This window comes from Ruditapes philippinarum, unplaced genomic scaffold (genome assembly GCF_026571515.1).
Source record: "Ruditapes philippinarum isolate M1 unplaced genomic scaffold, ASM2657151v2 ctg307_1_1_1_1, whole genome shotgun sequence".
NCBI lineage: Eukaryota > Metazoa > Mollusca > Bivalvia > Venerida > Veneridae > Ruditapes > Ruditapes philippinarum.
The window spans coordinates 151,053-177,433 of NW_026855687.1; the positions used below are offsets into that span (position 1 = coordinate 151,053).

Sequence of the window (26,381 nt, forward strand, 5' to 3'; positions counted from 1 at the left end):
CTTGGTATTCAAAAAAATTTAATGTTCTTTGCGGTTTTGACGTGACTTCTGTCGTTATGTTTTTGTCCCAGATAAAAAAAACGGTAGGAGAGTTTGATCTGAAGTGGTGATTAAATCAATCTCCACTAATGCATTTCCCGTACTGTTTTTACTTAATTATGCGACTCCACGGGGAAAACAACAATTAGGGTAATAAAATAAACTTTAAATGATAAAATAACAGATTTTTTTTGTATCTGTAAAAATAACATTGAAAGCTGAATATATGCAGATTAAGCTTTAGAAGTAAAATAACAAGATTATGTTGAATAATATACGACGTAATTATGTCAATAATGGTGTCAGTAGTAAAATACATATAATCAATGTTTTTGCTTTGAATATTTTGCACTTTTAAAAAAAATCTTTTCTGACTGAATGTATTTAACCCAGAAAAAGTGGAATTCACGGGAGATATTTTATGTGTCAGACCTAAGTGATTGATATATACATACCATTAATGGAAGGTAACACGAGCTGAATACGACAGTAATTCCGATAAGTAGAACAGCCATCTGACACTCGGCATATCGTCTGCTATATCCGGAGAAGGTCCTCGAATCTCTGCTATTTTGGCGGGAGATGCCTCTCATTTTTGTTTGAAAGAGCGTATACAAGACAATCCCATTACATGTCACTGTCACAGAAATGGTCAGCAACGCTAAAATAGCGAAGAGGCAATTAAATCCCCGATGTCCGAGGTTTTCCGTATAATAATCGAAAAAGCACCAAGTGTATGGATATTGGAGTACTATTTCACCGAAACCCATCAAAGGCAGACTAGCAATTAATCCCGCAAATGCCCATGCGCTAAACAGAAATACTGTAGCATGCTTTTTCCGTAATTGAGCATAATAGAGATAAGGGTGTCTAATACAGATTAATCGTTCTATAGCCATAATACACACGATTGTTGTTGTAGCTACGCCGGAAAATACCATCATAAAACCGAAATATTTACACATCGCCGCACCTCCTATCCACCGGAAATCATTCACGTAAACAGCTATCACAACTGGACTGGTTGCAGTAGTGCCTACCAAGTCCGTTAAAGTTAAACCGGCAACCAGTCTGTAAAACAACTTTCTCTTTTGGTCGGAAGGTGATCGTTTTAGAACGATTAGCGCTAAAGTGTTGCTCAGGAAACCAAACGTAAATAAAACACTTGAACTAATAACACTATTATTTTTCTTAACACTTGATATTTGAATTATGTTTTCCGTCTCATTTTCAATATGTGACTCAATAAGCGAGATATTTTGAGTGACGTAAGAAGGTACCGTTTCTCCTGTCATGTTTTCCATGACCATAAATCGCACGTGCATCATATCAACAGACTGATGCCGAGCTGACTTGAACATATGTATACCACTTCCGCCTCCATTACAACTAGTTACGTCACGAGCGTCTCTTATTACTATTTCCTTTGAAAATGTCGACGTAAAGTTTTTGTGACGTAATTAATATACACGTGTGTGTTATCAGCATCCACTATAAATTTAGAATAATAATCTAAAAACACTTTGACATTCTCTTTGATCTCTATCAATTGTCACGAAATGTTCTATAAATATATTCTTTTATTTGTAATTATTTTACAGAAATGATACCATCATTGCTATATTTGCCTCTAACATCACATTTATTACGTCCAACTTTATCAGATTAATAATTATGTCAAATTCCCAAGATGATTAAAACTCGCAATAAACTAAATTCTCCTTCAGCTTTTTATATTCCACGTAAATTCTTTAAACCGCACTTGACAACTGATGCCAGTTTTATTTTTTTTTATAATAATAAAGATTTGTGACTGTTTTTTTCCCCAACTCGTTCGTTTAAAACTCCTCTTTAATCTTACCATTCGATTTATGAAAGGAAAACAAAAATCAGAATAATTGTATATTTCCCTCATCCACTGTTTAACCCTCCACTAGAGAGATTTAACAGTGTAAAACAAATAAATTCCGCACACTCTTACGGTCAAAAAATTAATTATATTTGCCGTTTTGTCCTGTAGATAAACAAACAAACCAATCATGCGACAAACTGTCCACCAATGTGGACCAAAATCCAATGTCCTTTTCTTTTATACATTAAGATATTATCACAATATCCTGAAGCATATTACTTCAATCAGGTGTTAACGGCAGTTCACGTATTTATACGAACATTCAACGTCCGCGAGCTATCCGTTCAATTTTCGTTGTTTTACAAATAAGATGCTTTCTGTATCCATTGCAATTCCAATAGTGTTGTTGCCTCTACGTGTACTGTACACGCTGAAACATCTGTCAGTAGATTCCACGCGTCATTTACCTGAAATAGAAAAGAAAATGCATGTTTTCTTGTTAAAAGATGTTAAATAAAATTTTCTAGGAAACAGATGTAAATCTATGGAAAAAAATATCTCTTAAAACAAGTTGAAAGGAATAAGACATTTGTATAAGAAAATGTTTTGATTGATAAAATGCTTAGCAATGTATGTCGCATTCATGCTGATATATATATAAGTTGCGCTCCGCAAATACTGTTAACATATTTTAGAAATATGATGATTATCATGATAATGATGATGGCGATGATGATGATAATGATGACGTTGATATCCTTTCATGAAGCTGATAAAAAGTATATCTAGAATAAAAACACATCCTATATATCTTTTTTACAACGTTTTATTTATATAAATTGATAAACAAATTCTTACTCCAATTTAAATTTTTAACTTTATTATCAACTTATAAATGAAATAGGCGGAAATATAGAATCAATAAACTGCGTATTTTCATTGTCCGTATTTTCACTGTATTTTTTTTTTCATTTCAGTGAGACATATTTTTCGTATTTTCACTGGTATCTAGACGGACTACTTTCTTCTAAATTTGTTAATTACACAAAATTAAAAGGAAATTCTTAGTTATCATAAAACGCAAATACAGAAAATTCAAGTTTTTTTATTAATAAAAGGAAATAAATCAATCTTGTGGTATGAAAATTAACATATTTCACTGGTAGATACTTAAAAAAAATAATAATAGTTAAAGAAAAACCTTGTCTATCCTCTATTTATAATATAAATAATGTTAAATTGTTAAAACTACTTAATTCATAGAACATGCTCAATATTTTTTTTTATGATTTGATTAAAAAATAAGGAAATCGTGAAATAGAGAAGACATGTGCAAGAAAAGTTTCAATAACAATTCATTACAATAATATTGATATTATACATACAATGCAATATACATACAATGCCTAGCATATATGAGTTCTTTCGTTAAATAAAGTCTTTATTACTATTATTATTATTCTACACAAAAGCTTTTACCAATGTCCGATCAATATGAGCCACTTATGTCATAAAATTATCTTTATTGCGAGAAGAGTATCTCCTTAAGAGATCCCGTATGTTGTAATTAAGGTTGTAACCACACTTAAGTGAAATTTTATCTATGTATATAATTATGCTTCTAAAATAATTTTCAAACATCGCCGAATATGTAAATATGTTTGCAAATATTTGTGCACATTATATGTAATCATTAAAATATATGCATTAATTTCTTTATGAAAAATTTCTAATTACCTCCCTTTATAAACATGAAATGTAAATTCGGTAATATATTTACAAATAATGCTTTTTGGAACTTACAATATTGATAAGCATTCATTTCAGCATTATATTCATGCTATAAAACCATAAGGATCATTAAGTTGCAAATTGCCTTTCGAACGTGGTTCGAATAACTTGACTGGTATAATATTAGACATACATATAGACAGACAGACAGACAGACAGACAGACAGACAACCAGACAGTGATTGGCGTTTATACATCAAGTTATTCGTCACTCAGCATAATCCATCTTAAGTCAGAATTGCACACATAGAGAAAAGTAATATAGACAGTAGTTCATGACGCACACCACAAAGTTCGTGTATTATTTAATGGTATTTTAAAATGTAATGCTGTGCACAAAATGTCTGCATTTCTTATTAATAATTATTTTTAAAACGGTGTGGTGCTTGTTATTAATTTCATGTATTCCTCAGACAGACAGCTGTTTATCCTTTAGTTAGATGCATGATTTAGCAGGTACATTTTCATTTATTATATACTTAGTTTGTTGCATAATTTAGCAAGTATATGTCCATTTATGACACTTGCTTTGTTGCATAACCTCGCTTGCAAATTTCCATTTATTACATTTTAAGTTTGTTGTTTAATCTAGCTAGTATATGTCCATTTATTACACTTAGTTTGTTGTATAATCTAGCTAGTACATGTCCATTTATTACACTTGTTTTGCTACATAATCTAGCTAGTATATGTCCATTTATTACATTTAGCTTGTTGCATAATCTAGCTACTATATGTCCATTTATTACATTTGTTTTGTTGCATAATCTAGCTAGTATATATCCATTTATTACACTTAGTTTGTTGCATAATCTAGCTAGTATATGTCAATTTATTATATACTTCGTTTGTTGCATAATCTAGCTAATATATTTCCTTTTATTACACTTAGCTTGTTGCATAATCTTGCCAGTATATGTTCATTTATTCCACTTGTTTAGTTGCATAATCTAGCTGGTATATTTCCATTTATTACACTTAGCTTGTTGCATAATTTAGTTAGTATATTTCCATTTATAACACTTAGCTTGTTGCATAAACTAGTTAGTTTATGTCCATTTATTTTATACTTAGTTTGTTGAATAATCAAGCTAGTATATTTTCATATATAACATTTAGTTTGTTGCATGCATAATCTAGCTAGTATATGCCCATTTATTAACTTGTTTTGTTACATAATCTAGCTAGTTTATGTCCATTTACTTTATACTTAGTTTGTTTCATAATCTAGCTGGTATATGTCCATTTATTACATTTGTTTTGTTGCATACACCATGTACACTAGCTAGCATATGTTTATTTATAATACTTGTTTTGTTGCATAATCTAGCTCGTATATTTTCATATATAACATTTAGTTTGTTGCATGCATAATCTAGCTAGTATATGCCCATTTATTAACTTGTTTTGATGCATAATCTAGCTCGTATATTTCCATTTATTATACTTAGTTTGTTTCATAATCTAGCTGGTATATGTCCATTTATTACATTTGTTTTGTTGCATACACTAGCTAGTATATATCCATTTATTACACTTAGTTTGTTGCATAATCTAGCTAGTATATGTCAATTTATTATATACTTCGTTTGTTGCATAATTTAGCTAATATATTTCCTTTTATTACACTTAGCTTGTTGCATAATCTTGCCAGTATATGTTCATTTATTCCACTTGTTTAGTTGCATAATCTAGCTGTTATATTTCAATTTATTACACTTAGCTTGTTGCATAATTTAGTTAGTATATTTTCATTTATAACACTCAGCTTGTTGCATAATCTAGCTGGTATATTTCCATTTATTACACTTAGCTTGTTGCAGAATTTAGTTAGTATGTTTCCATTTATAACACTTAGCTTGTTGCATAAACTAGTTAGTTTATGTCCATTTATTTTACACTTAGCTTTTTGTATAATCTAGCTAGTATATTTCCATTTATTACACTTAGCTTGTTGCATAATTTAGTTAGTATATTTCCATTTATAACACTTAGCTTGTTGCATAAACTAGTTAGTTTATGTCCATTTATTTTACACTTAGCTTTTTGCATAATCTAGCTAGTATATTTCCATTTATAACACTTAGCTTGTTGTATAAACTAGTTAGTTTATGTCCATTTATTTTATACTTAGTTTGTTGAATAATCTAGCTAGTATATTTTCATATATAACATTTAGTTTGTTGCATGCATAATCTAGCTAGTATATGCCCATTTATTAACTTGTTTTGTTACATAATCTAGCTAGTTTATGTCCATTTACTTTATACTTAGTTTGTTTCATAATCTAGCTGGTATATGTCCATTTATTACATTTGTTTTGTTGCATACACTAGCTAGCATATGTTTATTTATAATACTTGTTTTGTTGCATAATCTAGCTCGTATATTTTCATATATAACATTTAGTTTGTTGCATGCATAATCTAGCTAGTATATGCCCATTTATTAACTTGTTTTGATGCATAATCTAGCTCGTATATTTCCATTTATTATACTTAGTTTGTTTCATAATCTAGCTGGTATATGTCCATTTATTACATTTGTTTTGTTGCATACACTAGCTAGTATATGTCCATTTATTATACTTGCTTTGTTGCATAATCTAGCTCGTATATTTTCATTTATTATCCTTAGTTTGTTGCATAATCTAGCGAGTAAATTTCTTTTCATTACACTTAACCAGTCATACTTAAATAAGTGTAAATATAAAATATTTCTAGCATAACTTTGCATAAATGCGAAAATGTGATAATCCTCTAAAGAAAGTTGTATTTCTTAAAAGTTTATGAGAATATAAACTTTAAGTTAGATTTAATTTGACATTTAAAATATCACATTAACAGCAAAAAAACTTTAAATGTCATATAAATCGGCTCGGAATTTGATTTAAAGCAGCATACCTCCAGATTCATGCTAATTTTCATGACAAATTAATAAAAGTACCATTTAGTAAAAAATATTGTCGGGACCAAAGGAAAGTAATTTGGCCATTACAAACGACACAGAATATCTACGAAAATTACAAAAAAAAAATGATAATACATGTAATTATAAAAAAGGTAATATGCCAAAAATGTCTTAACTGCGATAGTCACTTGCAGAAATATTATGTTAAAAAACTGAAATATCAGTCATTAATTTTAGCACATTTGGAGGCATTAAAAGGAAGATTATGTAAAACATTGTATTCTTAGTGGATTGATATACGTACACATGTATATACAACTCGGAATATGAACAAAAGAAAGCTACATATATCTGTATGTCTTGAAAGGAGTCCGTTTTTGTTTTGATTCAGGGACTTCCATAGGAAATACTTCACCACTGTTACATGTATTATATTTATTCCCAAACTGCAAAAGAAGGCAATGATAGCTCATCTATATGGCCAATGTTTAATGATGGGATCTGTAACTCGACACTCAAAATTAAAAGCTTTTGAACAAAGAAAAAACAATAATAACAGAATACATTTGAGCCGCGTCACGACAAAACCAACATAGTAGGTTTGCGACCATGCGACCATCATGGATCCAGACCAGCCTGCGCATCCGCGCAGGTTCCATGCTGTTCGCTTACCAACCCTATAACAAGTAAAGAAAATGATAGCGAACAGCATGGATCCTGATCACACTGCGCGAATGCGGAGGCTGGTCTGAATCCATGCTGGTCACAAACACATTATGTTGGTTTTGTCATGACGCGGCTCATTTTATACATATACATGTAAAAATTATGAAAATAATTTTGTGTTTGTAAATCAGCCATATCCGGTTGAGATTCTCATCGCTCTATTTAATGCACAAAACACAAAATTATTTTTACAGTTGAAAGAAAAACACGAACACACAAAAACATACATTTATATTAAAGTTATAACAAATAGTTAATGATATTTGTAAGGAGTAAAAAGGGGGAAATGACCTATATTGTTCAAGATGGAAAAAAAGTGAAAAGTTTAGGATTATTTTAAACAGTCACGCTTAAGGTGATGGACACCTATTTAAAGGGACTCCGCGAAGGATTTTTTCTTACATGAAACTACTGGAAATATTTTTCCGAGACTTGTGTAACATTTGATGAAGTCTAGAGTAATAAATTGATTGCAAAATGTTTGGATCATTAACATTCTTCGTTTTTCAAGAATGATAATATTTATTGTGCAAAATGACCCCAATATATGAAAAAGCGTTGCAACGCTTTTCACTTAAACTGGGCCAATAATCGTGTAAATAAAAATCGATTTCTAATTTAAATCTGAGAATATATTTATAATATTTTGCAGATTTTTCCATTTTTAATGCACCATTTGATCCATGTTATAAGTTCGTTTTTATGGTTTTAGGCAGGAGCTCCTTTAAACATGTTTTACTGTTACCTTGAGGACTTAATGACATCAGTTTAACTTATTATAAAGTGTGTAATAAAGTCATAAGAGTCGAAATCCACGTTAAGTGGCTGTTAAAATAGCTCAGGTTGAATGATGTTTATCGCAAATACATATGAGCCGTGTCATGACAAAACCAACATAGTGCGTTTGCGACCAGCATGGATCCAGACCAGCCTGCGCATTCGCGCAGTCTGATCAGGATCCATGCTGTTCGCTTACCAACTCTATTACAAAAAGAGAAACTGATAGCGAACAGCATGGATCCTGATCAGACTGTGCGGATGCGCAGGCTGGTCTGGATCCATGCTGGTCGCAAACCCACTATGTTGGTTTTGTCATGATACGGCTCATATAATTTTATAATGCATGTATCTATAAAAAATGCTGAAATTAAAATTACCATATCTGTTACTTTGTATTAAAGTGACTTTGTGCACATTTTCACTGACGAGTTGAGCTAAATTAGCTGTATATTTTTTTTTAAAAATCAACTTTTATAATGGTTATTGAACAATAATTGATAAAAAACAAAATGTTTGGATAAAATATAATAACTTTATAAAGTTTGAAAAAACTGTCCCACTTTTCTCATAAATTCAACATTAACTTATGTTTTTTGAAGGATATTTAGATATATTTGAGGGTCACTTGGGTTATTGACAATTCACGTGACGTTTATTATGAAACTGAAAACAAATATAACAAAATGTATAGTTAATTTTAAAGTTACATGAACACCATGTAGGCATAATGTCCTTGTAGGTTAAATACTTGGCTATTTACTAGATCGGTTTTTCATATACAGTGTATATCACAGTATATAAATATAATCATTGTACCCTGTCTTGCGAGCCTATACAATTCAATATGTACCCCGTCTTGCGAGTACAAGCGCATGTTACATCCGATCACTTTACCCTTCTTGGGAGCCTATATATTTTAACTTGTATCTTTATTGCAAGTACAGGAAGTAGACTGGTTTATATACAATGTAATTCTTACACACAGGTTTCCCCTGTTTGAAATGTCAATACAAAGTTAATATGCTGTTAAAGTGAATTAGTCCATAATGGATTGTCTATTGTAGACCAATCCACTTTAAAACCAAAACATCCTGCAGTAACAGAGTTAAAGCTTCTAACAACATGTTAAGCATTAACATGTTGGTTTTAAAGTAACTCGCCTTTGCCACAAAGTATAGAGCCAGGCCAGCCTGCACGTCTATGCAGTCTGACCATATGCTCTTTCCTGTTGGCCGCCCAATCTCAATTTTTTTTACCTTGACATCCCCAAAATTGATAATAGACAGTTCTAAAATTGATAGATGGACGAGTCCATTTAGAAAAAAATTAGAAGGATAAGGATTTTATTTCTCATCACTTGGATCATTAGTACAAGTGCCATATATCCCTTTCCCAAACAGCAACATCAATGCTCTCTCAATGCGTTGGACAATGTTAAGTTTCAATACTGTTAACGTCCTATTTATGACGTAATCAATAAGAATAACACATGTTTGTGTGAGAGAGATAACGTATTTGTAAAACTCGACTTTCACTACTTTTTAAAAATTCGCTAGAACAGCTGTATAATATCGACATATACATGTATAGCAAAAGAACACTTTACAAACATGTATATACAATAACAAAATACATATTATTTTGGAATAAACTGACAAGAATTGAAAATATTTTAAGAATATGGCTATAGGCACATTAGGCCTAAGAAATGTATCATTATTTCTTGATGACTTTGTGGTAAATGAATTTAAAGCATATTGCAAATTAGTGTAGATGCGTATCACAGGAAAAAATAGCACTGATTCTGAAGTTATTTGTTATGAAGTTAGCAAAACGGTAGCACAGTAAAAGGTAGTACTTTATTTTCCATACAAAATACTTAACAACTATCACTGTTAACCCAAAAGCAACAAAATCAAAAGATGGTTCAGCTCTATAGCAAATGAGTACCTTTTTTTCGGAAATTGTAACAAAAGAGCATAAATAAATAAAAAAATAACATTTGACAAATAAAAACCAACAGCATTTTGAGCTTTTTGGGCCTTATGGGCATTTAACACAAGTTTCTTTTTAAAGGGTATTAAACTATATCTAATGCATTTTTTGTATCAGAATAAAAGATAAAAACACACAAAAAATCAGTTATTTTTATGCTTTTTATGATATTTATGTCAATTATCGAAGAGTTGTAACATAGAACGTTTCTGTGATTAAAAACCCACTCAATCACCAAACATCAAAGGGATCAAATTAAAGATGGTCTAGCTCCATTGTAAATAAGTACATTTACGGAAATTAAAACAGGTCAGCAAAAATTTAAAAAAGCGTTTGAGAAATAAAAATAATAGCGTTCTTGGGGCTGTTTGGACCTTATGGGCCATTCAGAACTTTCAAGCTGAATAAATGCATGTACGTATGCTGAATAACAAAATAAAACCGTGTTTTTATAAACTTAACGTAATAAATAGCCTTAGGGTCAATTTCGCTAGCTCTAGGGTAAACTAACACAACTATACTCATTGTATGGATCTAAATTGATATTTAATATAAAAAAATAATAAAACTGGATAAATGAACCATAACTATTAATTGTTTCAATAAAATTCCCATCTCAATGCATGCAGGTAATAGAATTTTTATTAGCAAATACATTTCGTTTTTTAAAAAAAGAGTAAAATCCATTAACAAAACCATTCATTTAAGAGTAGAAAGAAATAGAACAATTGTTCTGTAAGTGTGTGATAAAATCTGCCACGCAATTACATTCTTGCATATCTTAGAAGCATTCAATTAATCAGAAGCAATTATTCTTGACGATATCACACACGAAGTCCTCAATATCAAAAACATAAAAGAGTAGTTCACAAGCAAATTGTTTGCAGTTTTTTTTATAAATATCAATTTATTACTTAAATGAAACTATTCAAATCACACTGACGTAGTTAAAGGCTGTTTGACATTGATAACATCCGAAGCAACACGAATACACTAGCGATAAGATTTCAAAACGGAAGTTTCGATCGATTTATACGAATATATAAATTTCATTGTTTAAACTTCAAGTTGATTAAATAGGTTAAGACGTATATACTTTTAAACAAGACATTAACACTACCTGCCATCAATAAAAGTCTCAATTTACAGTTTTGTCATTTATCATAATAATGCACATTATGTATAAGACTGTAAATAGAATTCTGGCCTATTCTATCATGTAATGACATATATCCCCAGATTATATAAATTAAGGCAATTATTACGAGTTATTTACTAAATTTGCCCTTTTTACCTTCAAGTAGTTTACTGTTTTACTCAATTGAATACACGAATCCCAATGTAAAAACATAGTTTAGAACACCACCTTAAGTATATTTCCGAAAACGTAATAGACTAAGTACTGTTCGAATAATTTAAATACCCGAATAATGTTTTTTTGTGCGTGTATTTTATATCTAAACTGTGCTTAATTCGCAACATTTCCACAGTAGAAATATAAACTTGATTTATGACTGGTTTGTACTGGGAGTTTATGGTTTTATTAAATTACGACTTTAGTCTCTAAATGAATGGACACAACACATACAAATAAGACTATGCATGAATATAAGCCATGACTTTATATCCAATGTTGAATAAAATTGTTGAAATAAGAAAACACGATAGCAATTTCATGTGTTACAATGTATAATAAAAAATCATTTGGAAATAATAAATTTATATCAATTGTAAATCTGTATATAGCTAATAACACCCTAAACAAAACATAATACTATTAGACTCAACCGAAACAAGCGTCTGCTTCTTTACCTGAATATATTCAATATGTTACAAGAGCATGATTTGGAAACCAAAAGTGAGAGCTACAATTTTTGTAAAAATAAAACTATGAGTACAGCAGATTTCGTACAGACAATAAGACAGTCGGGTCCCTTTAATACACAATTAATACTATATTAAATTTTGTCTGGAAAGAGTCATTGCTGGTGTGTCAATCTGTCTGACTGGTTCCATTATTTCTCTCACGTAAATATGATAATGTCACGAAAAAGCTTTAATTACTGTGCCAGACTCATCTTATCTATGTTAATACCTTCAGAACGTGATTTGAATGTAATATCAGCTTTGTATAGACTTGTGAATTGTGACAGATAAGCAGACAGACGGCAATCGTCGAAATTGATAAATTTGTCACTTTGCATCTAGTAACTAAAAATAACCATGACGAACCAATGCCATACTTTAAGCATACCATATTTTGATTCAGGAATTATGAATACTAAAAGCACCAACGGCAAGTTTTTGATATACACTTATTTTAATCACACTATTATCACTATTGAATAGCGTTTGATTTCATCTGCCTTTGATGCCCCTTAAATGCCTACCTTTTTTCCCTTCTAAGTAGTTGTTCACATAATATGTAAAAGGATTATTGCACAGACTCAATCACTAAATTGACGTTGTTGCATGGATTAAGTCATGAGTGCCACACTTTATACTATGAGCAGGTATTGTTAACTCAACAAAAAATAATAAAATAAACAAATAAACAACGATTTTGATGACATTTATCGCTACTGCTACAAAATAATACACTATTAAATATTACTTTGGAAAGAAAACGTTCTACTTTTAAATTAATACTCACATATCATTTACGTGTATTTTATTAAGCCAAACACCGGAATATATTCACCAATCAGTTTGTAAAAATCTTATAGTAATCCAAACTTTAACTAACACAAGATAAACACATATGAATGTTACCTGAGACATTCATGGGGGCATGTTAACCTTGTATATTGAACATAACAAAGTCATAAGATGCGCAATCAACATTAAGTGACTGTTAAAATAGTTCAATCGGAAAGATATTTATCAATAGGACGCATTAAGATAAATGTACATAGATAGACATCATGTTAAAAGTAAAGTCATCTGCTTTGTATTACAATTTACTTAAATGGGATTTATATAAGTGATTTTGATATATAAATGATATGTTTTATGGTGCAATGAAGTGAAGCTGATTGCAGTGTATGGAATTGCCATGATTGTATTGCAGTGTAGTGTAGATCTGAAATTTATTACAAACGAAAATACTTTTTCATTAATTTTGTAATGTACAGCTTTGGCAATATGATTTTATACTTGGTGTATACTAACATCCTAATAATGAATGATGTTGTTGTAAAATACTAAATTGGTATATCTTTCGTAATATAAAGTATCTTGATTAATAAAGACGCAGTGTTACGTAAGGTCCATTTTTAAATTATATTTCCGTTCTACTCCGTTAATAAAACTTAATTCTATTGGCATAATTGTCAAATCTTTATAAAAGTGTTCATATTATGGCACTATAATAATTATTAAAACACTAAAGTTTAACACATATAGTCGCTGGAACATATGTCTGATCTCATTATAATGATTGTATTAATTGGTACAGATTGCGTTGATGCTTTGATTATTATAAAAATAATTCATATGAAGAAACAATTACTTGTTATGACATTCTTATGACATATACTATGAGTTTTCAATTTCTAAAAAGTTGTACTTCAGGCAATGAAAGATTGCTGCATTGTACTTATGTCAAAAAATATTCATTTCTGCTCAGATAAAACATGCTTTTATGCCTTATAACCAATAACAATATGGTAAAAAATATCCTTTTAGCTGTTTTAATATACAGTTGAAAGCAGTTGTATTTACACCCAGAAATGTTGAAGAAAACTAAATGTTTTAATAGTTTCAGTAATTGTTCTGGATTGTTTGTAAATAATTATTACAGAGCATTGTTTTCAAGCTTCTGGAACATTGCGATAACTAAACAAAGCAAACAGTCTGGAAAAAATATAATTGAAATTAACAGATCCGGTTTTATAAATAACTGAAATAGTTTAACAAGTAAAAATAGAAAGTTTAACATGTCCAATGAAATTCAGGCACAACGGTATCATTCAAAAGTTTCTAGCAATCGTATTATATCAATACATTGTAGGTTATAACGGTAATAAAATGTATAAACTGTAAAGAAATGATATAAATGTAAGTCATATAAGATAAACGTACGAGTATGTGTTACAATGATTGCAGTAGTGAATCAAACATGACTAGTCTAGTACGTTTAAGCCAAAACAACCCAAATAATATCTGACCGATTATAACCTCGTTCGATGCCGCAGCTTTGAAATTTGGATCAAAAACAAAACAAATATTGACGTCGGGATTTTGTCTTCCATTGATATACCAGCAGATATGATATCTATTTGAATACAGCATGTACCCTTTAATGCAAATGGCTTTGCTTCGGTGAATATATTTTCATTTTATTTACGACTACTTAAAATAAGCGTATTTTGCCAGCATTCCATCGATGCTTGAAAAAAATCAAATTAATTCCAATGAAGAAACAATAACTTCTTCGATAAGTTTTGTTAAAACTGTTGTAAGCATTGTTTGATATTAACAATGTATAAAACATAATTATATTCTGCTAGGTAAGAACCAACATTTAATCAAAAGACATGACAATATATTTTTCATTAAATGTGTATACATCAAAGTTTTGATTAAAGGTTTTGTTATGTGAAAAAATTAATCTTACATCATCTTAATATTCAGTCAATGTGGCTTCAATATTCAGACTCACATGATGGTCAAACTGATTGCAGTCGGCAACTAACATACAAACTTATTAATTGTAATACAGACACCTAAGACAAATATAAATTTGCTTCAGCTGTTACACAATTACTGAATACAGATTCAATATATAAGTCCTTAGTTTTCATGCATCAAAGAGATGCCGCTAGTTGTTTTAGATGGTCGTCGACGCTAGGAACATAAAATTAATGAACATTCATCACGTTCAATGCTTTTAAAAGATATTAAATTAGAAACAGAGGTTTTGATTTGTATTTGTTTCCTCTACCAGTCTCGTCTTTATCGACTCTCAAATGCTGTTAACCAAGACCCTTGTTTTCATCTAAACAAACAGATTTATCAAAATTTAAAAACTGCTTTACACTTTCTTGTAAACCAATCTTGTACTGTGCGTTGATAGAAACAAATAATAAGCGCATTATTTTACCTTTCGGACATACCAATATGTATATTTAATTTAAATGACAATTGCTATAAACCTTTTCTTAATTAAATGAAACTATTTAAACTATATCCCTGTTTGTCAAAGACCATATGTTGAAAGCGTGAACTACAGACTTTAATGGTAACATTTATACCTTGCAATATAACATTAATCAACATAAAACTATTGTAGTATCAAACAATTGGACACATTCAAGGATACTGAAAATGTTGTTGTTTTCACCATTTTTAATGATAAGTGTGTATTTTTGGTTTTATATAACACTTATGGAGTTTGATAATCTTTGCATTATACCTTACTGTCCATTTAAATTGCATCTTTTTAAATGCAGACAAATGCTATATTTTCTAAATTGCACAAAGTCTTCCCTTTTTAAACACAGTATTTGATTAAAAGTATTGTTGCTAATGTTTATGTTATATACCTGCCATGTAAGAATCTATATTTGTTAACAAGACCATGAAGATATTGCTATATGTATAAGTCTGTAAATAAATAACAAATAACTTTCTGTTCTGTTCTTAAATTTTTGACCTCGAGAGCACAATATTTCCCTTTGAATGTTTAATATTGTTAAATTGGTGATAAGGCTAATGAAAATTGGATAAAGTAAAATATGGTACAATTTTCAACTGAATAATATAACAGAAACCTACATATTGCAAAAGCAAAAACAAAAACGAAAAACAAAATTACAAACAGTGGCATTTACTGCTGAAAAAGCAGTTCATTTCATGTTACAGACACACTCGCTATAATATAAATTAAAAAAAACACTGTTGTTCTTTTTGCATTCAGTGATAAAAGATCAGTATTGCATTTAATTACTAGTTGTTCTGTTTTTAAATATTTACAAAATCATGCATTGTGATTAATTCAGTGGCTTTCGAAAGCACCCTATATCCAATCGAATGATGATAGAGTGTTATTTAATTCAAATTAAAGAATGTTAAGTAGCGGCGACAAATAATTAATTAAAAATGAAGTTTACAGTAGTAATTTCAAACCAATGTTTAGCATTGATATAAAACATCGTACTTAGTTATGTTTTGATTGGTTTTACAACGCACTAACACAGATCATATGGCACTGAAACAGAAAAGATGATTTTGGCTTACCTCGAGCAATACAATCTTCAAAGCAACACCAAGGGTCAAAACCACCTCAACTGCTGGAACTAAGAGATGACTAGACTCAAATAATCAAATAATTCAAACCCTTTTAGTCGCCTCTTACGATCACGAAGGGTTAGGTGGCTGCAACTCTGATGCATCAACCCGTCATGTCAGTCCCTCAGCACATCGTACTTTGTAAATTTGATAAAGCTATCAAAACGTAAAGGTATTGAATTGTTTTACTTCAGAGAAATAACCTCTTAATAAAACAAACTTAAGATAGTTGCCTGTTAAATATTGTACAATTTTAACAAGAAGAATGGAGAAATATTAATAGTACAGTTAAATCCATTGCACGAGAATCATAGCAACAATTGTGGTAGAATATATAGTGTATATTGAAGCTGAGGATAACATGGGGCTATTCAAATTAAGCATATGTGCTCTCGTAATCAGCCTAATTGCATTAGAACATGATTTGAATAATTAGTGTGGTTTTCAAATATCTTGGAACAGCAGACGGTGATTTATATAATTACATAGACATATTCTTCACTTTGTGATAGACAGTCTAGTATCTAAATAACAGACACGGGTGATTGGATAAATTGGTACAGAATAGCGGCTGTGTTCATGGCATACCTTGTGAACTAAAAGTATTATAAATTAATCATACGTCGAGTATTTATGTGCTAAATTGTCTGCATTTCATAAAAACGCATAGCTGTTGTAGAGAGAAATGAAAAATTGTGATAGGTTTGTAACCACAACCAGATTGAATCTGAATATCATTTTCTATTGATTTTTCCGAAGTATTATTACATTTGGAACAAATAGTATACATCTTGGCTTTTAATTAATAAATTTTGTAACACTTAATGAATAATTATAGTTACTGTAATAAAAGTTAGGTAAAATTAAAAACATATGTTAAAGAGGCGATGAAAGTAAGAACACATATCTATCTGGCTATGGTGCAAAATGGATTTGCACAGTGAAACAATAGTAAATGTAGATACATAACGTTTATTTTTATTTATTCAAAAATTGTGTGGTATATTTCTGATTAATTGTTAATATTGTAAATAAATATAGATTTGCATGCATTTTGTCACATTATTTATAATATATTAGTACAAGACCATATTTTTGCCGATTACCGAATAAAGATTGATTTAATGATTAACGTAAAGATCAATTACAAAAAGTATGATATTACTTTAAGATTTAAGTGTGGTTTTTAGAACCACTAACATCACGGTTGTTATGAATACTCAAAAAGTAAAGAAATAGCGTAAACAATCAATTCAAACGTATGTAAATGTACATAAAGCTACGAAAAGATAAAAAGATACAACTATATCAGGGGTTAAGCGATTTATATCTTCATAAATTATTTCAAATACAAGTATGTATAGAGAGGAGAAAAAAAATATCCTGTTAGCGTTGTTAGAAAAAAAGATACAACCTGTTCCGATTAAAGTGTATAATTGAACGCTCATTATACACGTATCTGTTCTATTTTAAATGCAGTATGAAGAAAATTAAACTCAGACAATATCATTGTTGGCTAGTTTAACATCTGAAATAATACTTTTTATAATGCATTTAATCATTATACAAGACATAAGTTTAATTTAAACATTTTTCGTGACTTCTCTGTCCGTGATACCCAGTGTTGACGGTTCATAAATTAGGTTTAGACTCTTAGCAGATAAATGTGGTAAATTCTATATTTTTTCTGCTGCTTATCTTAGTAAATTCTTTCTCAGATGTTAGACGCTATAAGAAAAATTAGATATTTGAATTGAGCATTTGATGTCTCTTAGGTTGCAGACTTACTGTAGCTGCTTTAAACGTATGATGTTTTCCTTTGAGTTTGTCCCACTTTTCGTATGCGCTCACGGTATTTAAAAAAGTAAGGACGATTCGTTTTGAGGCATAAATAGTTAAATAGTTAACTAAACAAACTACCGAAAACAGACAAATTAGAAATGTTCAGATTTATTGTTGTCTTTGGTCAAAAAGCATGTAAATACCTGATTTTCATTAAGTAAAATAATGCCAAAAGCTAAAGACTTACACTAATCTTATATCATTGGTAAAAATAATACCCCCAACACTCTTGAGAGATATGCCCTTTTCTTGAACCGTAATTTATCATGACGATACAGTCTCCAGTCTTATTCTTTTCATTTCTATGCAAATGTAGATAAAAGTGGATTGACGCAATTACAAAACTTAATTAACGGACGCATGTTCACGATACCTTTACAGTTGCAGTCATATCTCTAAGTACACAGGTGAGTTTTATTAACAAATCTAATGAATCTTTTAAAAGCATTTGTAATGCTTCAGTACTTCTTTGAGATTAGAATTAATAGAAGCATAGTTCTTTGAGCATGTGATAAAACCCCATAACATTTGAATTAATGCAGTCAAAAGTAGATAATGTTAACATCAGATCATGTTAATTAAAGGAAACAATTATAAAATAACTACTGATACATGTAACATGGAAGAAGTGTAACAATATTAGAGTTTACATGACTACAACAACAATATATTTAACGACCCAATATGCCTCAGCAGTGTTTTTTTTATTTCCCTAAAGCATTTTATTTTTTGATGTTCTGTAATAGTTTTCAAAAGTGTACTTATTGGCTAATAACTTTGCATTCAGCGCTTTTATTCATCATCTAATAAGCATCTAACATGCTCTTAAACCATTATTTTAAATGTTATAAAACTTACGTTTACCCATTCTAAAAAATTAAAACAATATATGCTTCTATGTACCTTTAAGCAGTTGCATGCTTATACGTTTTTTTTCCACATGCAACGGTACATTCGGTTACAAAGGAATCCATTAATATGAATTACTTTGTCTATTTTTCGGTTTGTTATAAATAAATCATAAATAATCTATTTTGTGCATTATTATAGTCAACTAAACATAGGAGAAGAATTCTATAACGCATGTTGTCTTTCATTCTAATCCTGTTTTTTAAGAATATTTGAATTGCTCTCTGTATATTGTAAATTGTAACAAGTATTAATTCATAGTTGAACAATTTATTTTTAAACGGCTATTGTAAGTGTTTTAATGTAGTAAAACAGCATATAACCTTTTTATGTGAATCCAGAATTAAACCTTCTTCATATAGTGATAACATTATGTTACAAGCTCAACGTTGTAATTTATCTATTGACCTTGTTGTTATGTCTAACATGTAACTGCTATTGTATAAAATATATAAATTGTGTTATACCCGGAGGCGTATTGATACACTGATATAAATTATCAAAAGAATTTAATTAAAAATGATATCCAATAAGACAATTGAATACACGTTCTAAAAGTAATAAACAATAGAACGAGCAATCGAAAAACAAAAATATAATACGTGGTATTGGTATTCAAATAATCATGTTATCTTATATTCTTTGTTATGACACATTTAAATCAAGGCACTTTATTGGCTATTTTCCTTACAAATCGAGTCATGGTTGTTTTTGTAATTCATGTTAAAACAAGTCATTGATAAATTTATAAGTAAAAACAAATACATTTAAGATACGCATGGTGTTTTTAAAAGTGTGACTACATCCGAAAGTAAAACATCTTTAAAATGAATGGCATGTCGTGTACATCAATAAGATTGATATTTTTAAGCTAATTTAACACACTATTTATAACTTATAAATAAAAGAAAAATATCTTTGCATAGGTTAAAGTATACATGAATTATTTAAAGCCATTGGCACTTCCGTAAAGTTAAAAGATATATAAGCATGAAAACAAGTGAATTATATATTAATATATTGTTTGTCCTTTTACCTCTAAACATGGTTAAGTACATGGACGCTGTCAAATGACCTGAAATGTAATATTGCAGTAAGGAAATATCTTATTCCCTAGATGCTGACGATAATATTTGTCTTTTTGCTATTTAGCTCTAAGTCGTAATTTTATGGCCATAAACAGCAGATATAATCTTTTGAAGCGTAAGTTGTAATAATTTGATTTGGACATGACATGCCAAATACACGCGCCTGGTAAGCTTATAACCTTAAAACAGGATATACTTTTTAGCTCACCTGAGCATATGCTCAGGGTGAGCTATTAGGATCACTCTTCGTCCGTCGTCCGTCGTACGTCGTCCGTCGTCCGTCGTCCGTCGTACGTTGTCCGTTCACACTTTTCAAACAACATCTCCTCTGAAACCATAAGGCAGATCATAATGAAACTTCACAGGGATGTTCCTTGTGTGAAGCCTTAACAAAGTTGTTCAAAGAATTCCATTCCATGCAGAACTCTGGTTGCCATGGCAACCAAAAGAAAAAACTTTAAACATCTTCTTCTAAAAAACCCAAAGAGCTAGAGCTTAGATATTTGGCATGAAACATCTTCTAGTGAGTGTCTACCAAGATTGTTCAAATAAAATCCCTGGGGTCAAAATTGGCCCCGCCCCAGGGGGTCATTGATTTTCCCTATATGCATATAGTAAAAACTTAAAAAAATCTTCTTTTAAAGAACCCAAAGAGCTAGAGCTAAGATATTAAGCATGAAACATGTTCTAATGAGTGTCTACCAAGATTGTTCAAATAAAAGCCCCGGGGTCAAAATTGGCCCCGCCCCAGGGGGTCATTGATTTTCCCTATATGCATATAGTAAAAACTTAAAAAATCTTCTTCTAAACAACCCAAAGAGCTAGAGCTTAGATAATTGGCATGAAACATGTTCTAATGGATGTCTACCAAGTTTGTTCAAATAAAAGCCCTGGGGTCAAAATTGGCCCCGCCCCTGGGGGGCATTGATTTTCCCTATATGCATGTAGTAAATACTAAAAAAAAAACTTCTTTTTAAGAACCCAAAGAGCTAGAGCTAAGATATTAAGCATGAAACATTTTCTAATGAGTGTCTACCAAGATTGTTCAAATAAAAGCCCTGGGGTCAAAATTGGCCCCGCCCCAGGGGGTCATTGATTTTCCCTATATGCATATAGTAAAAACTTAAAAAATCTTCTTCTAAAAAACCCAAAGAGCTAGAGCTTAGATATTTGGCATGAAACATGTTCTAATGGATGTCTACCAAGTTTGTTCAAATAAAAGCCCTGGGGTCAAAATTGGCCCCGCCCCAGGGGGTCATTGATTTTCCCTATATGCATATAGTAAAAACTTAAAAAAAATCTTCTTTTAAAGAACCCAAAGAGCTAGAGCTTAGATATTTAGCATGAAACATCTTTTAATGGGTGTCTACCAAGTTTGTTCAAATAAAAGCCCTGGGGTCAAAATTGGCCCCGCCCCAAGGGGGTCATTGATTTTCCCTATATGCATATAGTAAAAACTTAAAAAATCTTCTTTTAAAAAACCCAAAGAGCTAGAGCTAAGATATTTGGCATGAAACACGTTCTAATGGATGTCTACCAAGTTTGTTCAAATAAAAGCCCTGGGGTCAAAATTGGCCCCGCCCGGGCTGACATTGATTTTCCTTTTCTTTGAAAAAAACCGAATAGCTAGAGTTTAGATATTAAGCATGAAACATTTTCTAGTAAGTGTCTACCAAGATTGTTCAAATAAAAGCCCTTGGGTCAAAACTGGCCCTGCCCCAGGTGTGTCATTGTTTTTAACTATATGTGTAAAGAAAAAAACTTGACCAGCTAGACCTTGGATGTTAAGCATGAAATATCTTCTAATGGGTGTCTACCAAGTTTGTTCAAATAAAAGCCCTGGGGTTTAAACTGGCCCCGCTCCGGGGGCCTATATACAGGTGAGCGACTTCAGGGCCATCATGGCCCTCTTGTTTATCTTAAAGAGGTTACTTTGTGTCATTTGTCTTATATTTTTTCATGGTAAGCGTTGTTTCAGTTGTAGATGTAATACTTTAAAAGACATTATGCTCAATTTTACACAGTCGAGCTGAGCTGAACCAATAATTTATTTTAAAATATTGATTTTCATAATGGTGACAGGCCTACTGTTGATATTGTAAAATGTTTAGGATGAAATATAAATTTGCCTTCAATACAAACAGACTGCCTGACACTTTTGATTTAATTAAGTCTCCATGGGTCACGTAAGTCATTATAGAAGTAAAGTATCAAAATTGAGTAACGTATCTGGCAAATTGTTAATTTATTTTGACGTTCACCTGTTCACTCACTATATATCCTTGGATGACCAAAATGTCCTTTAAATAATCTATATTGGGCCATTTAGTTACACCGACACTGCAATGGTCACAATGCAAAATTCCAGGTTTAAAAGTGAACGAAGAACTCGGTTCCTTTCCCGTGAAAACAAAATGCAGAAAAACAACAACAACAAACAACAACACCAACAAATTGTTATCAAGCTTGCATAGTATAATACAAACAGTGGTTTCATTAACTTACCGGTGTCAAACAAGGGAATTCTGTTTGTTCAATTCATACAAAGATTTAAGTACTTAAGATGCTGATGAAAGCATATGAACCTTCAAGATGTATTACAGTTCGCCAGTTCGTTTGCCTGCCAATGAAATCGCTCTATTTTCTTTAAATTCTGCCGAAATATTTACTATACAGCGTTGTAACTCAACTGTATGTATTAAATTTAAAATTTACACAGGACTACGCTTATTTACATAATGCACTCGAATAAATGGGCGAGGCTAATTTATAACTCGGTTAAAGATTATATACAGTTTTAAGAAACTAATTCGTTCCTCGAAAATTAATTTCTTAAAATTCTGTATATAACCTATCTTGATAATACAATCTTTACCTAACACAGCATAAAAATGGTCTATCGGGAACGACGCATTTAGTGATGCATTTTGTAAATATAACGTTTAACAGGGAAGTGCTCAATACTTAATGGATAAGGCGAAGTTTGCTAAGTTTTGATTTACGCAAAACAAATCGACGATATCGTGCTTTGCGACTATTTCGATTTTTCTTCATTTTCGTTGATTGTGGTTTTTCTTTGCAGGTGCATATCAATAAATGTGAATTAACAGTTGTTGGTGCCTTTTGATTTTTAATAATTCTTTCTCCGGTTTTGAATAATAATTTCCTTCGTCTATAAAAGAAAAAAACAACGAAACACACAAATTAAAAAAAAACACAATTTAAAATAAAACACAAAAAAGAGCTCTGCGGTTGTAATTCTTAAACAGTATGACATTTGCTCCGGAGTGTATCTACATCTAAATAGACAAGGGCAAGCCATTAGCACATATTAAGCTGATATCGTTATAATCATTACTAAAACTTCACTTAAAACGATACAGTAAAGCGATAATGTGAAATTCTACCTATTCTATTAAATCCCTACTTTTGATGCATTAAGGCAATGCATATAATGCGATTTTTAAATTGGCTAATCGGTTAAATCTAGAAAAAAGAAGCTAAATTAATGCCTTTCAGTAATTCATTTAAATTGAAATAACTAAGTTACGATAAAATCTCAAGATAATTAAAAGATGATACTGAACGTGCTATTTGAGTATCGGAAAGTAATCATTCTTCGGGGTTACAATACAATTTAATTAATTATGCATATGGACCAAATGTATAAAAGTCAGTATCTTAATTGTTATTCCTTTAAAAAGATAAATAAATAAATAAATAAATAAATTCATAAATAAACAAATAAATAAATAATAAAAAAATAAATAAATAAAAAATAAATACATAAATCAATCAATCAATCACTCAATTAATCAATCAATAAATAAATATGTATGTGTTATACTTTGTGTACTAACGGGTAGCTGATGAATGACTTTCCCACAAAAAAAGCATCGGATATTTCAAGGTGTTTGCATAAAAACGCAAGGAAAAACTGCTTAGCTATTTCATATGATGCAGCACAAACCATCCACTGCTACTATTTAATTAAAGGCCTTCTAACAAAAGCAAAAATATTACCACAGACAACCATATCAACGACGAAATCTATGTTTATTTTACAATACATATTGATCGCATGTTGCAATAAAAGTTTTATATTGTACCGTTTTTTTGCAACCCCGAGATCTTGCATTTTTCAATTTTATCTTGAGACTGTTCATATATGTTTTTTTTACCTTGCATTTTGTACTTATTTTGTATCATACCGGGTAGTTATCAACATAACATAGTTGTTTAAAATGTCATTATCAAAGATAAACGAAATTTTTGTTACATTTACTTTAAAACTGTCAAATGTTACATTTTCTTACGATATATTTGTTGTACATCAAACATGCATATTGTTTATGAATGTTTAAAAATGGCATACTCTTTTAAGAAGTGTGATTTTTTTATATATGCCCATCATCTAAAATTGTTGAAATGTTCTGTCGACAAAATAGTAAAGAATGTAACCAATAAATAATAAAATAAACTCAAAATACTTTCACATGAAAGTGAATGCGTACAGCAGCTGGGCATTGAAATAAAAATAATATATACCAATACCACTGTTTTCGAAATGGTAGTCACAACGTAGTAGTAAAAAAATCAAAACTGCGTTACAAGTAACCTAAAATTAATTTTCATTTGCTTATTTTTAATGTATTGCATAGTGTTTTGATACTTTACTAGATTTTACATAATAAGTAATATCCATATATTGCAGAGGAGAAAACAAGAGAAAAAACCTAACACCAACACACACTAAGAGAGCAAACAACAAACAAACAATATACAAACAGATTAAAGCGTAATAATACTTGCCCCAGGATAGTGTTGTATATCACACAACTGGTAATAAGCAAGTTTCATCAAAAACATATTAATTGCACGTCTTTAAGAAAATATGCAGACTTCCCATTTAATTTCTATCCTATGAAAACAGGTAGATCAATTGCATTAAAAACATATTTTATCCTCAAAACTATTCATTCTTAAACGAAAAGAAAATCCTTATGTAATTAATTATTATTAAATCAAATAGAATCATTGTTTTGAAAGTACGAAATAAAATTTGCAAACTGTAAAATGCAAAACACCGAAGCATTATGATCACCTCATTGTATTTTCCATTGTTATTTCATGTTTGTTGTGTGATATTGTTTTTAAGGCCTGAGGCCTTTGTTACAAGAATAAACTTTACTTTACTGTTATTACTGCTTAAGGAACTAACGTTCATAGTTATCATTTTTGACGTCATCATGGTAGTTAATTATGCTTAAATGATACGCTAATGCCAAAAATATTAATAAAAATCATTTTATACGCTTTCATTATAATTTTTGATCATTTCGCAGAATTAAGATGATTATCATAGAACAATTGTACACATATCTTTCATCCTATCATGTCAAACAACCCTTTTCTTAACGTCAAAACAACCACACCAGAGTCTCTTAAAATATAATTATCTTCTCTCTGTTTACATGCTAAGTATGGTATTATACTCTTACCTGGTTTACTGCTTTTTGTTTTAAACAACACGAAGATAGAATTTCTTCTTTGAAATTTAACTTCACAAAATTAGGTCCATTCACTCAACAAACCGTCACAACATTTAACAATTCATGTAATGAAAATCTGCAGACTTTCTATACGATTCGCCAAGCAATCTGATATAGAGATAACTCCAAATGAACTTTGTAGTCTTTTCTTTCAAGCTATTCTTTCGTCTAAGTCGCTTCATCAAGTGTTACCATCAATTGTACAAATTAAATAATTGCTAATTGCAATACGTATATATGCCGGAGGCGTCTTGATGCATGCATTAATATTATAAAACTGTAACATAATTTAATTAAACGAAAAACGGGATAAAGAAACAGAAGACATGGAAGATAAAGGAGTACAATCAACAGGTTGGTTTACACCAAAACGTAAATAGCATATAAATAAATCAAGCGCACGGTAGTTACATAAACATATTGTTTTACTGAAATAAAACCAGTACAATTTACAATTTTTTATACATACAGACTTAACCATCGGTTTGTTGAATAGATTATTGTTTGCATAATATAACAAGCATGTAGTTATTCATTGTTTTACGGTTTATATCTGAACATAACTGAAATATCTTAACTAAACCTCAGTTTTGAAAAAAAATCATG

General features: G+C 30.4%; 1 protein-coding gene across 4 annotated transcripts in view; it reads right to left on the bottom strand.

Moving 5' to 3' along the window:
- The window catches only part of LOC132744104 (prostaglandin E2 receptor EP4 subtype-like), a 30,901-nt gene extending 5,018 nt beyond the window's left edge, over positions 1-25,883 (bottom strand). For 2 of the 4 annotated variants that reach the window (XM_060732722.1, XM_060732718.1), the window contains exons 1-2: positions 25,725-25,883; positions 495-2,358 (exon numbers count right to left, since the gene is read on the bottom strand). In XM_060732722.1, the coding sequence (XP_060588705.1) occupies positions 495-1,400 (906 nt within the window). In that variant the 5' untranslated portion in view covers positions 1,401-2,358; positions 25,725-25,883. Of the gene's footprint in view, positions 1-494; positions 2,359-12,746; positions 12,990-25,724 lie in introns of those variants that run through there. The other 2 variants (XM_060732721.1, XM_060732719.1) reach the window with 2 other exon arrangements.
- Positions 25,884-26,381: the final 498 nt, after the last annotated feature.